Source organism: Paramormyrops kingsleyae, chromosome 1, assembly GCF_048594095.1.
Source record: "Paramormyrops kingsleyae isolate MSU_618 chromosome 1, PKINGS_0.4, whole genome shotgun sequence".
Taxonomy (NCBI): Eukaryota; Metazoa; Chordata; class Actinopteri; order Osteoglossiformes; family Mormyridae; genus Paramormyrops; species Paramormyrops kingsleyae.
This window is the reverse complement of record NC_132797.1, coordinates 1,796,461-1,809,971: the sequence shown is the minus strand read 5'-3', so window position 1 is coordinate 1,809,971 and position 13,511 is coordinate 1,796,461. Positions and strand designations below refer to the sequence as shown.

Genomic DNA, 13,511 nt, shown 5'->3' with positions numbered 1-13,511 from the left:
TTCTTACCAAAACACAGTGGCGGGGCGCTTGACGTTCTTACCAAAACACAGTGGCGGGATGCTTGACGTTCTTACCAAAACACAGTGGCGGGATGCTTGACGTTCTTACCAAAACACAGTGGCGGGGTGGTTGACGCTTTTACCAAAACACAGTGGCGGGGCGCTTGACGTTCTTACCAAAACACAGTGGCGGGATGCTTGACGTTCTTACCAAAACACAGTGGCGGGATGCTTGACGTTCTTACCAAAACACAGTGGCGGGATGCTTGACGTTCTTACCAAAACACAGTGGCGGGGCGCTTGACGTTCTTACCAAAACACAGTGGCGGGATGCTTGACGTTCTTACCAAAACACAGTGGCGGGATGCTTGACGTTCTTACCAAAACACAGTGGCGGGGTGGTTGACGCTTTTACCAAAACACAGTGGCGGGGCGCTTGACGTTCTTACCAAAACACAGTGGCGGGATGCTTGACGTTCTTACCAAAACACAGTGGCGGGATGCTTGACGTTCTTACCAAAACACAGTGGCGGGATGCTTGACGTTCTTACCAAAACACAGTGGCGGGATGCTTGACGTTCTTACCAAAACACAGTGGCGGGATGCTTGACGTTCTTACCAAAACACAGTGGCGGGGTGGTTGACGTTCTTACCAAAACACAGTGGCGGGGTGCTTGACGTTCTTACCAAAACACAGTGGCGGGATGCTTAATGCTTTCCCCTCTTTTAGGGGAAGGTTGTCCTGAAGGGACCCCTGGTGAGCGTGAATAACGGCGAATTCGTCCTGAAGACTGTCATACAAGGTGATGCTTGGCAATGTTGCCGGCTCGGCTCCTGATACCTGACTGCACTCTCTTGCTGCTTTACTTCCTTTCCGCTTCACTGAGGTCATGATACTCTTCATAAAAACTGGCTGAAGCAGCCTTTTAATAATTGTTCACTTAAATTTATATGACCGCCTGTATAACATAAGCCACTGTCATTGCCATACCTGGTGTCCAGCATCAAAGGATCGTCATTGCGATGGGGGGGAAGATATTCCCCATCAGATGGGGGTGCACACGAGGCAGCCATGCCTCCTCAGACTGCATGTGCTGGTGGCTGGCAGCTTAAGGGTGGAGTCTCTCCATACTCTGTCCTGGGCTTCTCTTGCCATGGGTGGAGGATAAGCACGTGCACCAAGTCCACCTGTTCAGATGCTATCTTCAGATTCATTCAAAGCAGAATGGGAATGATACCTAAACTCATGCTGGTTAAACAGACATTAACAAATAATAGAAGGCATGTCAGGATAATGTTTGTCTGTGTTGAAGGTGTGAAACACCAGCTGCTGGATGCGTGACCTCAGACCCACAGGTCCTGCAGTTCAATTTAATTTGCCCTGGTTCCTCACCTTCTTTCAGAGCTGGAGCATCAGCAGAACCTGCCTCCTGGTTTGTCCTCCATCGGTGCCGTTTTGTTCAACAAGCTGGCCAAGGATTTCTCCGAGGCTGTCAATACAGAGGTGCGTCTCAACTGGGGGGTCGGGGCATAGCAGGCTGTGCTGCTGTCTGCTTTACCAGCTGAGGCTTTGCTCTGGGGCTGTGTGGCAGCTGTCCTGAAGCTGGACTCCGATGGGAAGCTCATCCCGATTTTGATGATATTTTATTTCAGGAAAAGCATTCCCACGTCACTCTGACCTTATGAAAAAGCTGAAATGCGTCATTCGCAGTGCACTGTGCTGCCACATGGGTGATATTCCTCTGTTGCCATACTGCCCCCCCCCCCACATCTAAAGTGACGGTGAATTCATGCTCACTCACTTCGGCGCTGATATTCCTTTACCATACTGCCCCCCCCCAGATCTAAAGTGATGGTATATTCATGCTCATTCACTGCAGCGCTGATATTCCTTTGTTTCATTACTCCACCCAATCTACAGTGATGTTTCCTTACTCATTCACTGCAGCGCTGATATTCCTTTGTTTCATTACTCCATCCAATCTACAGTACAGTGATGTTTCCTTACTCATTCACTGCAGCGCTGATATTCCTTTGTTTCATTACTCCATCCAATCTACAGTACAGTGATGTTTCCTTACTCATACACTGCAGCACTGATATTCCTTTGTTTCATTACTCCTCACAATCTACAGTGATGTTTCCTTACTCATACACTGCAGCACTGATATTCCTTTGTTTCATTACTCCTCCCAATCTACAGTGACGTTTCTTTACTCATTCAATGCAGCGCTGATATTCCTTTGTTTCATTACTCCTCCCAATCTACAGTGATGTTTCCTTACTCATACACTGCAGCACTGATATTCCTTTGTTTCATTACTCCTCACAATCTACAGTGATGTTTCCTTACTCATACACTGCAGCACTGATATTCCTTTGTTTCATTACTCCTCCCAATCTACAGTGATGTTTCCTTACTCATACACTGCAGCACTGATATTCCTTTGTTTCATTACTCCTCACAATCTACAGTGATGTTTCCTTACTCATACACTGCAGCACTGATATTCCTTTGTTTCATTACTCCTCACAATCTACAGTGATGTTTCCTTACTCATACACTGCAGCACTGATATTCCTTTGTTTCATTACTCCTCCCAATCTACAGTGACGTTTCTTTACTCATTCAATGCAGCGCTGATATTCCTTTGTTTCATTACTCCTCCCAATCTACAGTGATGTTTCCTTACTCATACACTGCAGCACTGATATTCCTTTGTTTCATTACTCCTCACAATCTACAGTGATGTTTCCTTACTCATACACTGCAGCACTGATATTCCTTTGTTTCATTACTCCTCCCAATCTACAGTGATGTTTCCTTACTCATACACTGCAGCACTGATATTCCTTTGTTTCATTACTCCTCACAATCTACAGTGATGTTTCCTTACTCATACACTGCAGCACTGATATTCCTTTGTTTCATTACTCCTCACAATCTACAGTGATGTTTCCTTACTCATACACTGCAGCACTGATATTCCTTTGTTTCATTACTCCTCCCAATCTCCCTTTGTCATTATCTTCTACGATTGAACTGAAGTTAATTATAGAAGAATTCATGCCTTACTTTTCTGATGTCTTTTCACGTTCATAATGTAAATTTCTTTTCTTTTTGGTTGCCTTAATAGTAATTAGTATTCAGTTTTGTAACAGAAGTTAATACACTTTGTATTTGGGAAGATGTTTGCTCAAATCCAGTAAGCAGACAGGGTCACCTTAGAAGGGTGGGAATCACCTGTGTGGTCATGTGACTTTAACTGTACTTAGCTGTGCATTCTACAGTGAGGAGAGAGGTACATTTGTATATGTTATCAGAATGTTGCTGGTTCAAATCCTTGAGTCAGTACCCTTGAGCAACGCCCTTAACGCCAGTTGCTTCAGGGACTGGCTGACCCTGCTGTCAGAATCAAAATGTACGTTAAAAGATATGTGAAAAGATGAAAGTCTCTGCTAAATGTATACGTATGAAGTGCTGCAGCGGTTATGAGTGCTGTGTGATGACCCTCCTGATCCTGACCTTTCCTCTCTGCCTCCCCCAGGACGTGGTGCTGATGACTGGCTTCACGCTGGCCCGTTCGCCTACAGCTCACAAAGACGGCCTTCACTCCTGTAACCTGCAGCTGGGCGGGGCCGCAGATGGGGGCGGGGCCACAGATGGGGGCGGGGCCGCAGATGGGGGCGGGGCCGCAGATGGGGGCGGGGCCTGTGTCTATGTGAGTCCTCACTCTCGTTCCATGTGACCCCACAGGTTTACATTTGGGGTTTTCTTGTATTTTGCCTTGTTAAAGCCTTCTAACGAGACAGAGAGCTGATTGATATCGACTGGAGCTTTGCTGGTTTATTCCAGCAAACCCTCTATGGACTGAACAGTGAAATGCCTTTGATAAACTTGATAACCTGTAATCACCGTTTTCCAGATGATACCACAGATTTTTAAGGTCTGACTAGTTTCACAGCTGAGGAAAAAAAGAGTTGGAAATGTTTTCTCTGCAATTGACGTTACAGATTTTTAGTTTTTTAGAGTTTTCCATTTCAGCTAATGCAGCCTTTTTCAAATATAATTAAATATAACTAAAATCTCATCTAACCAGTTTGTCCTGGTCAGGGTGACTGTGGGGCTATGGGCCAGGTAGCATATGGGACAGGGCTGGGCTACACCCTGGACGGGATGCCAGTCCATTGCCGCACTGTATAGTTATACATGTATTATTATGACATAGTTACATGCTTTTTCAGTCGCAGGCATGCTGACAGGCTGAATAGTGCACAGCGGGTCGCATATCCAGTTGCCTGCATTGTGTGTTCTGTCTTCACTAATGGGCTCTTCGCTGCCTCTTCCTCGTTCAGGTTTGTCCTGCCCCGAATGCCAGCGGCCCTGCACACAGCGTGACTCGCAGCGCCGCGCGTCACCCAGCTCGGGCCCCTGAGGTTAGATTCTTGCTTCTCTCAGAGCCTCTGGATCTGCCGATCTTGGGAATCCCGGAGGTCTCCCCCATAACGGGCGGGGGGGGCGGAGAGTGGCTGCATTTTTAATAGCCTGATGTGGCATGCAGCCTGCTGTGTGAGTGTATGTATGTATGTGGCCCCCACGATGTGACTAAAAACCTCTATTTTGCAGTTGTAGGGATATTTTTTGAGTTTTATATGAATTGGTGACTCTGCACCGAAACGAAAAATGCCAAAAGTCTTATTTGGTTACTTATGGTTAAGGTTAGGGCTGGGTAGGGGTTAAGGTCATCATAACTGGGATTATGGTTATGCCTGTAGAAATGAATGGAGTGTCCCCACATTAATTGTGTGTGTGTGTGTGTGTGTGTCCCATTGTTAGTGTATTGTTTGAAAGCCATTACCCTCAGGAGAGGTTGCACAGCATGAAAACACAGTATAATTTAAGTGCATTTAACCGGGGGGGGGGGGCTGGCGGCAATTAGACAAGCATGGTGACTCGCTGAGAAAATGCCTGGTAACAAGATAACAAGATGAGATGGTTTACAGGAGGTTTGCTGGGCGTCTGGCTCTGTGCTGCTTTAGGACCAGTTGCTTGTAGCTGCCCGTCTTGTGAGGAATGGCGGTTTCCAGAACTGTCTTGGGTTTGTCGCCTGCCGAGGGCTGCATTGTCTGCCGGGGTGTGGCAGGGGCAGTCCGTGGGGGGGGGGCTCACCCTGCCTTCAGCCGGGGGCTGCATTGTCTGCCGGGGTGTGGCAGGGGCAGTCCGTGGGGGGGGGCTCACCCTGCCTTCAGCCGGGGGCTGCATTGTCTGCCGGGGTGTGGCAGGGGCAGTCCGTGGGGGGGGGGCTCACCCTGCCTTCGGCCGAGGGCTGCATTGTCTACCAGGGTGTGACAGGGGCAGTCCGCACTCCTCTGCATCCTTTTGTCTCCTTCCTGCAGACCCAGGTGACAAAGTACACCTACACCGCCCTGAACAAACTGGTTCCTGACACCGTCGTCAACATCTATGGTGTGGTGACGTTCTTCAAGCAGCCATACCGGTCCATGGGGACTGGTGAGCACATGTTTGTTCTGCCATGCGGGTTGTGCTTAACTACCCTTCACCTTGTGTTCTCCAGGTCCTTCTTAGCAGCAGAGTTTGTTCCAGCATCAAAGATGGTGTCCCATACAGTTAGGCATCTTTCTCCTTCCCTAGCTGGTTGCAGATGGGAATATAGAACTGGACTAGGATCCCCTACTACGAGGAGGTTTTCATCTAAGCTTTTCAGCATCTCTGGTTTGTAGTAACTGGATAGTGCAGTGTTTCCCAACCCAGTCCTCGGGAACCCCAGGATTGTTCAAATTTTTGCTCCTACCAGACTTCTAGCTCACCTGAACCAAACAATCAAGCAATCACAGACAACGAATACCAGGTTCTGGTCTATTTAGATGGTCAGGGGGTTCCCAAGGACTGGGTTGAAACTAGGGCTGGGCGATATGACTGAAAACTGTATCACGATATGAGTGTTTCATATCGGTCGATATCGATAATTATTGACATTTTTTATGACCCATTTAAAATAAAGACCAGGAGAAAAATATATTACATTTAAGCATTTTTATTTTAAACATGTCAACAACCATGGAAAATAAAGTGTTTTTAAAATATGTGCAGTGTTTTGTAAACATAAATAAAACTGACGTAGACTGAGATACATCTGTAATATAAAAAAACAAACCTGATACAGTACAGTAACATTGTTTGAAATATAAAACCTGCAGAAATATGAAAAAGTAACTCTTCAAGTTATTCTTACTCTAATCATACTTGAAGTTGAACTATTCAAGTATATTTTCAGTCCAGGTTTTGTGCTAGGAAAAGACACATGCAAACACTAACGAGGAAGACGCGATACGTAGGGAGCCGGAACCCGGAAGTGCGCCGTAAACACAGAGAGGAAAGAGAGAAGGGGTTTCCAAGACACGGCAGACTCGAAACGAAACACGGGATACGCGAAAAACCGGACAACATGACACATACAAACCGAAAGGATACAGACCTATAACTTAATATTCAGGAGACGGGGGCGAGCGGCGTTAGGGAAGGGCGAGGCGACCGTCACAGTGATTCACAAAAAACCGGCAGAACTTCCATAAAGCAGTTGTTTTGCTGTGCTACGACCATTTATGACAGCTGCGTTTCCGGCACAGATCCAAACTAGCTTCGCAACCTCTGTTTTCTTCCGACGAAGAATAAAAAATATCGAACGTTTTATCGAACACATTTTTTATTGATATCGATCACGTGTCTATCGCGATACATATCGTAATCGTTTTATCGCCCAGCCCTAGTTGAAACACAATGAGTTCAGGAAAGTATGGTTTAATTTCCGGTTCTGGGTGGATCTGCTGGTAGTTGAGAGATTTTGGTAAAGCCGATTTAGCAAACAGCATGGTAACCTCTGTTATGTACATACCTGTGTATGTTATCTGTCTGTCTTTCTGTCCGTACGTACGTCCATCCAGGTCTATTCATTTATTCATTCTTAGCCTTTGCATATAACGTAGCTTTCATCATGAACACAGCCCTAGCTGCTTTCATGTCATGAAAATTAACTAATTAACGGTTGAGGTGTGGTCCAGTTATTCTAGATGTGAGCACATCGAGGACACACATTGTTAATGGATGTGAGCACAGGGAGGACACACGTCGTTAATGGATGTGAGCACAGGGAGGACACGCGTCGTTAATGGATGTGAGCACAGGGAGGACACATTGTTAATGGATGTGAGCACAGGGAGGACACGCGTCCTTAATGGATGTGAGCACAGTGAGGACACGCGTCCTTAATGGATGTGAGCACAGTGAGGACACGCGTCCTTAATGGATGTGAGCACAGTGAGGACACGCGTCCTTAATGGATGTGAGCACAGTGAGGACACGCGTCCTTAATGGATGTGAATACAGGGAGGACCCCCGTCCTTAATGGATGTGAATACAGGGAGGACCCACGTTATTAATGGATGTGAGCACAGGGAGGACACGCGTCGTTAATGGATGTGAGCACAGGGAGGATACACGCGTCGTTAATGGATGTGAGCACAGTGAGGACACGCGCCGTTAATGGATGTGAGCACAGTGAGGACACGCGCCGTTAATGGATGTGAGCACAGGGAGGACACGCGCCGTTAATGGATGTGAGCACAGGGAGGACACGCGCCGTTAATGGTTGTGAGCACAGGGAGGACACGCGCCGTTAATGGTTGTGAGCACAGGGAGGACACGCGCCGTTAATGGTTGTGAGCACAGGGAGGACACGCGCCGTTAATGGTTGTGAGCACAGGGAGGACACGCGCCGTTAATGGTTGTGAGCACAGGGAGGACACGCGCCGTTAATGGTTGTGAGCACAGGGAGGACACGCGCCGTTAATGGATGTGAGCACAGGGAGGACACGCGCCGTTAATGGTTGTGAGCACATGCTTCTCCTGCATGACCTTAAATGGTCTGTTCCATAAATGGGCCCCGTTAAGTGTCCCTGAAGTGAGTATCTAGGAGATAGAGCTGGGACAGGCATGAGCGCCCCTCCACTCTGTGTGTCATTTTATTAAATATTATCCTTGGGAATCTCGGCCTCCTCCTGAAGTTGGAGCTTGCCAGCTGAAATTGAAAGTGACCAAGTCTCAGAAGGTCACCCTCCCGTTTGAATCTCCTCTCCCTTAATAACCTGTCCGGAGTCTCCCGGAGTCGAAGCGTAGCGCACTTCATGCATTATCGATAGTGTGACAGAATTAAAGTGGCTGGATGTTATTTAGTTTTAATATTATTTAATAAGGGCAGTTCGGTACAGTGGCCACTTTGCCCCTGAAGCAGTGCAGTCCCTTTGATAGCTAGTACAGACTTTATTCACTATCTGCCAATGCAAGCATGAACGGGAACGAAACGAGTTGGATTAAGCTAGTTAAAATGATTAGCGCTCAATTTAGTATCTGAATAAAAGTAATCTTAATACAAGAAAATTTTAATTTCCAGCTAGGCTTTAGTTAACATGAAAGCAGCCTCATGCATAGAATATTAAGGGAAATGGACTGAAAACACAAAATCCGTTTAATTTTGGAATCACTTTCTCACTAGAGAGAATGGACTATTCTGCTATTTTTTTCCCTTGAAGGGAATTAGATCAGCTGTTTACAAAACAATTGTTTTTACCTCCCTGATAATGCGACAGATTCAGATCAACCATGGTGTGCGATGTGACGATGTCCTGGTCGAAGGCAGGCTCTAGTGCTGACGGCACACAGTTTGAATGTCCTGTCATGGTCTGTCACACTTTAGGCACAGAAACCTCTGCGGTAGAGTGGCACAGCACAGCGTGACAGTGGGGAAAAGGACATTAGTTCTGTTTGAAGGATAGAGATGCGTTCAAATTACAGACCTAAGCCGTCACAAATATTCGGTCCTCACAGCGTGACTAGAGACTGTATCCGAGGATGCAAGTGCAAATTGCTGCTCTACTGATACTGTTTATCCACCATGGACACTCAGATCCGCTCCCTTTTCCCCAGGATGCTGCTGCTAATGCTGTTTTTAAGGGTTTATAAAAAACACATGGAAATAAAAGCCGGGCCCTGAGAAAGTCAATCCAAGAGCGACACACCATCTTCTCGTGGCCCCCTGCAGCATTGGCTGGAGCTTCTTGTGATCCGGCTTGTATCCTGAGAGTGAAATTGCTCCTACTGTACTTGATATGAAAGGAAATTCCACCAAAACTGACATGTGCTGTGTTGTATGCTTGACATGTGCTGTATGCTTGTTTCATAGGCTCCCTCTCTTCGAAATCCCCCTTATTTCCTCCTCTTTTCTCATTATTTAGGGGGCATTTTAGGCCATCAGTGTTGTTCGTGGTATCAGTTAGCCGAGCTCTGCAGGTATTTCTCAGTTACGGTGCCTGTTTTTTTTTTTCTTTTTCAAGTGATCATGTAATAGTAAACACTTGTCTGTCATTCCATCCATGGTTTTCACAACAAGGTGTGTAGGTTTCACAGCACCATCTGCTGGTGAAGGGCTGTACCAACAGCTAGTGCTCTAGTTGCTTTATTCTTTGAGTCAGAACACAGAGTGGATTTGAAACCCTGTATATAAAAGACAGGTGTTCATTGAAAAAGTCTGTCTGTGGTGGAAAATAACAGCGTGGATGAGTTCCCTTTGTTTTCAGCAACAATGCCTTTCGGTTTTCCTTTGGGATTATGTGGAAACGTTTCTGGTGGCACAAAAACTGGCATCGAAGTGCTTTAACTGAGTTTAACTGTCTGTCAGCCATAATTAGGCTTTTTTTCTTGCCCACTTCTCCCTCTGAATGCTGTCGCCCAGTGACTGCAGGGCCTCTTCTCTAATGCAGCTTGTCACGTATACGGGGACTGCAGGGGGAGGCTGTTTGTCAGCTTGCATCTCGTAAAATTGCTCAACATGCATCTACCTGGTTGTCAGCTTCAGCTGGAAGAGAGGAATGTCAGCCCAGACCTCACTGATTAGCTACATTTCATAGCAGCGAGACGCTAATCAGCCACAGCTCGCTCTGCGCAATTATTCCTGCCGTAACGCATCTATGTCATTGATCACGCCGTTGGGCCTGTCACGCAGCGCTTTGCAGGGTGGGGGAATCGATGTGTCTTCCAGTCGACAGGCTCCGTCACCATTTGATTTGGTGTTTTAAATGGCGGGGTATTCTGGCTGGCATTCTGTCCCCGTCTGATGGCAGGCCGAGTTATCGGCTGTGGCCCAGTTTAACTGTGTGGGTTAAATGCGCCCTGAAGGGACAGGGAGCGACCCGTGTCATCTGGGATGACCGTGCGACTCGGCCAAATGCGTGCAGATATGATGCTGTCATCGCTGCCCTAAATCACGCCGGCCACTGGGTGGACTGGGGGAGAAGGATTAGAGAGCGAAAGAGGAGCTGTATTGCTGGGTAAAATGGTGAAGATGCTACATATTGCTGGGGGGTCATAGGGATGGACTGTTATTCACAACGATTGGCACAGTATGGATGATATCTAGTACCTAATGATATCTAATATCCAGCAGTGAAAGTCAAGCCTGCCTTATTGTATGATCTTCAGGCACTTGTGTGCGTGTGTGAGCATGTCCGCAGCCCCCCCCGCCATTTAGCCCCTCCCCTTAATCTCGGCGGTGCCTATCACTGCTGAAGCACGTCTGGAATTACATTGTAACATTTGAGATCTTGCGGCACAGGCCCTCATAAATGTGTCATTTACATATTGTAAGACAGCAGTCGTCAGGTTCCTGGTCTGGGTATTGCTACGGTATGTAAGCGGAGCGTGCTCTTTGTCTATTTCGTTTTATAAATAGTTTGGAAGCAGTATTTAATATTTAGCTTTAGGAATGGAAGCTGTTTTGTTGTAAAGTTTTTCACAGTTTGAAATTAGCCATAAAGCTAAATGTGAGAAGAATGGAGCGGTAACCCAATCACAGGTAATCTGGCTACATTTACAAATTAAACTCCAATTGAAAATGGTCAAGTTTAAATGGTAAAGTTTTTTGTGCTGTTACTTGAACATAACAGTATTATTGGATATGTCTTCTGGAAGATGCCATTTTATGTAATATAACTTATCCTTTGTATTCTTTTGCAGGTAACAAAGTATGTTCATGGTATTACCAAGGATTCAGTAAGAGTTTTAGTATATACACCAGCTGTATGTACCGGGCCGTCGCGATAACAGTAATATCGGGATATCGCGCAGTCAACCTCGGGGATAGCAAGTGACTGCCACAGCCGCTGTCTTCACGTTTCTTCCCCTTTTTCCATGAGACTAGGCCCTTCTTGTTTTACACATCAGTGCGTGTGTATTGAATGTTAAATAAATTCATAGAGAAAATGAGAATGTAATTTATCCTGCAAACTGTTGGTTTGGCTTGCTGGTGACTTTCAGCTCCCACATAAGCTGGCGGACCCCGAAGTTGGTCATGAACCGTAAAAAATCATAAACCATTATTATTTTGAAATTAAAAAGAAAAAGTCATCCAAAATGAAATTATAAAAACAAAAGGTTCTCTTCATATTTTTTTTTGTCATTTTGTGATCATTATTCCATTAAAAATAAATATTTCTAATTTTTCCACATGGATGGCAGTCAAAATTAGCACTTCCTGTTTGTTTACATGAATAACAACACACCCACTGCTCAAAGCGTGCCGACATCGGTGTGTACCGTGCTAAGGGTCCAAGGATCGATATCCATCATGGTCTTTTATTCAAAAAACAAGCTTTCAGTTGAAGTTGTGTATCATGTGTACACGTGTATAAGATTACATGTTTGCATCCATGGGTAAATGCATATGATATCATGGATGCTGCCTAACTGTGGGGGAAAAAATGGCAATAATCGCACTGTGGGGTTCCAGTAAGTCACTGCAGGGGAAATTCTTTCATTTTGACAGCCCTAATATACACTGTATATACATGGGCATAAATGCTGCATAAGTTTACACGTGAGCTAAATGCAGAGCTGCTTGCATAGGAAATCCAGAAAACTTAGTTTTGCAGTGTGACGAGTTGGTTTCATTCAGTTTTTAGATGATACAGACTGAGACGAGTAGTTCTGCTGTTTTCCAAAGTAAGACATCCTGCCAAATTAGATTTAATAACCATATGTTTTCAGCAGAGAGCACAAGGCATAACCTACAGTGTGCCTATGACAAGGCAGCCGGCCGCTTTTGACGGCATGTTTTTGACGCGCTTAACTGGATTTCACATACCGTTAAAGTTCATCATGACACCAAGCAGGGTGGCTGGCTCTCTCCCCCTTTCTCAGTTTAATTTGCCACTTGCCCCTTATCTTGCAGTCATAGCCTCAGGAGATGCTAAGCGTATAGCGTAGAGATTACAGAATCACTTCACTCAGATAAGACGCATTAGTAGTAGACCTCAGAGCCAGTCAGGGACTCGTCTGATTGTATGAGATTACGTTATGAAACAATCTTTATTACCATCCATCCATCCATTCTCCATAGCTGCTTGTCTTGTGCAGGGGGGGGGGGAGCTTATCCCAGATGGTAGGACACATGGTCGGGAACAAACCAGGACAGGATGCCAACCCATCACCGGGCACAGACGCCCGCACACACCTATAGACAATTTGACCACTATCCCCACCTTGATTTGGCTAATCAATACCTCATTGAGTTATTTAACAAATTTAATTAATCGAATGAGTGATTGAGCTGATGGTCACGTTTAAAAAGCCACATGGAACGGCTGAGGTGCTCCTGAGGAGAGTTTTGGGAACCAAAGTCATGTTCATCTAGTTCTAATTCTAAATGTTTTTGTTTCGCACAAATATACACTTACTACCCAGATAAATCACTTTAAATATTTTTTTTACCTAAGACTTGTATGTAAATATATTAAGAACATAAGAAATTTACAAATGAGAGGAGGCCATTCGGCCCATCAAGCTCGTTTGGGGAGAACTTAACTAATAGCTCAGAGTTGTTAAAATCTTATCTAGCTCTGATTTAAAGGAACCCAGGGTTTTAGCTTGTGCTACACTAGCAGGAAGACTATTCTATACTCTAACTACACGCTGTGTAAAGAAGTGCTTTCTCAAATTCAGTTTAAAATGTTCTCCCTCTAATTTCCACCTATGGCCACCAGCGGATGCCAACAGACTCAACAAACTGATTCGCAAGGCCAGTAACATTGTGGATGGAGCTGGACTCTCTTAAGGTGGTATAGGAGAGGCGGATGTTGTCCAAGCTCAGCACAATGCTGGACAATTTCTCCCACCCACTCCATGACGTGCTGGCCAGTCACAGGAGCTTGTTCAGTGAGAGGCTAAGACCCAAATGCTCCACTGAACGACACAGGAAATCATTCCTGCCTGTGGCTCTCTCTCTGTACAACACCTCCACATAAGCACAAGAATCACACTACACTGCAAGTATACACCTCAATTCAACCCCATGTGTAGTTAATTTCTGTAATATTAGAATATTGTTTGTGTATTGTTATATTTGTGTATTTGTTACTGGTATTTAACTTAAATTTAAATATTT

At 45.5% G+C, this 13,511-nt stretch overlaps 1 protein-coding gene across 4 annotated transcripts in view; it reads left to right on the top strand.

Moving 5' to 3' along the window:
• Positions 1–13,511, top strand: part of pot1 (protection of telomeres 1 homolog) — a 54,591-nt gene that overhangs the window by 24,777 nt on the left and 16,303 nt on the right. For 3 of the 4 annotated variants that reach the window (XM_072712912.1, XM_072712896.1, XM_072712877.1), the window contains 5 exons: positions 731–803; positions 1,404–1,504; positions 3,549–3,722; positions 4,357–4,437; positions 5,398–5,512. In XM_072712912.1, coding sequence (XP_072569013.1) covers positions 731–803; positions 1,404–1,504; positions 3,549–3,722; positions 4,357–4,437; positions 5,398–5,512 — 544 coding nt within the window. The remainder of the gene's footprint in view (positions 1–730; positions 804–1,403; positions 1,505–3,548; positions 3,723–4,356; positions 4,438–5,397; positions 5,513–13,511) is intronic. The other variant, XM_072712923.1, reaches the window with a different exon arrangement.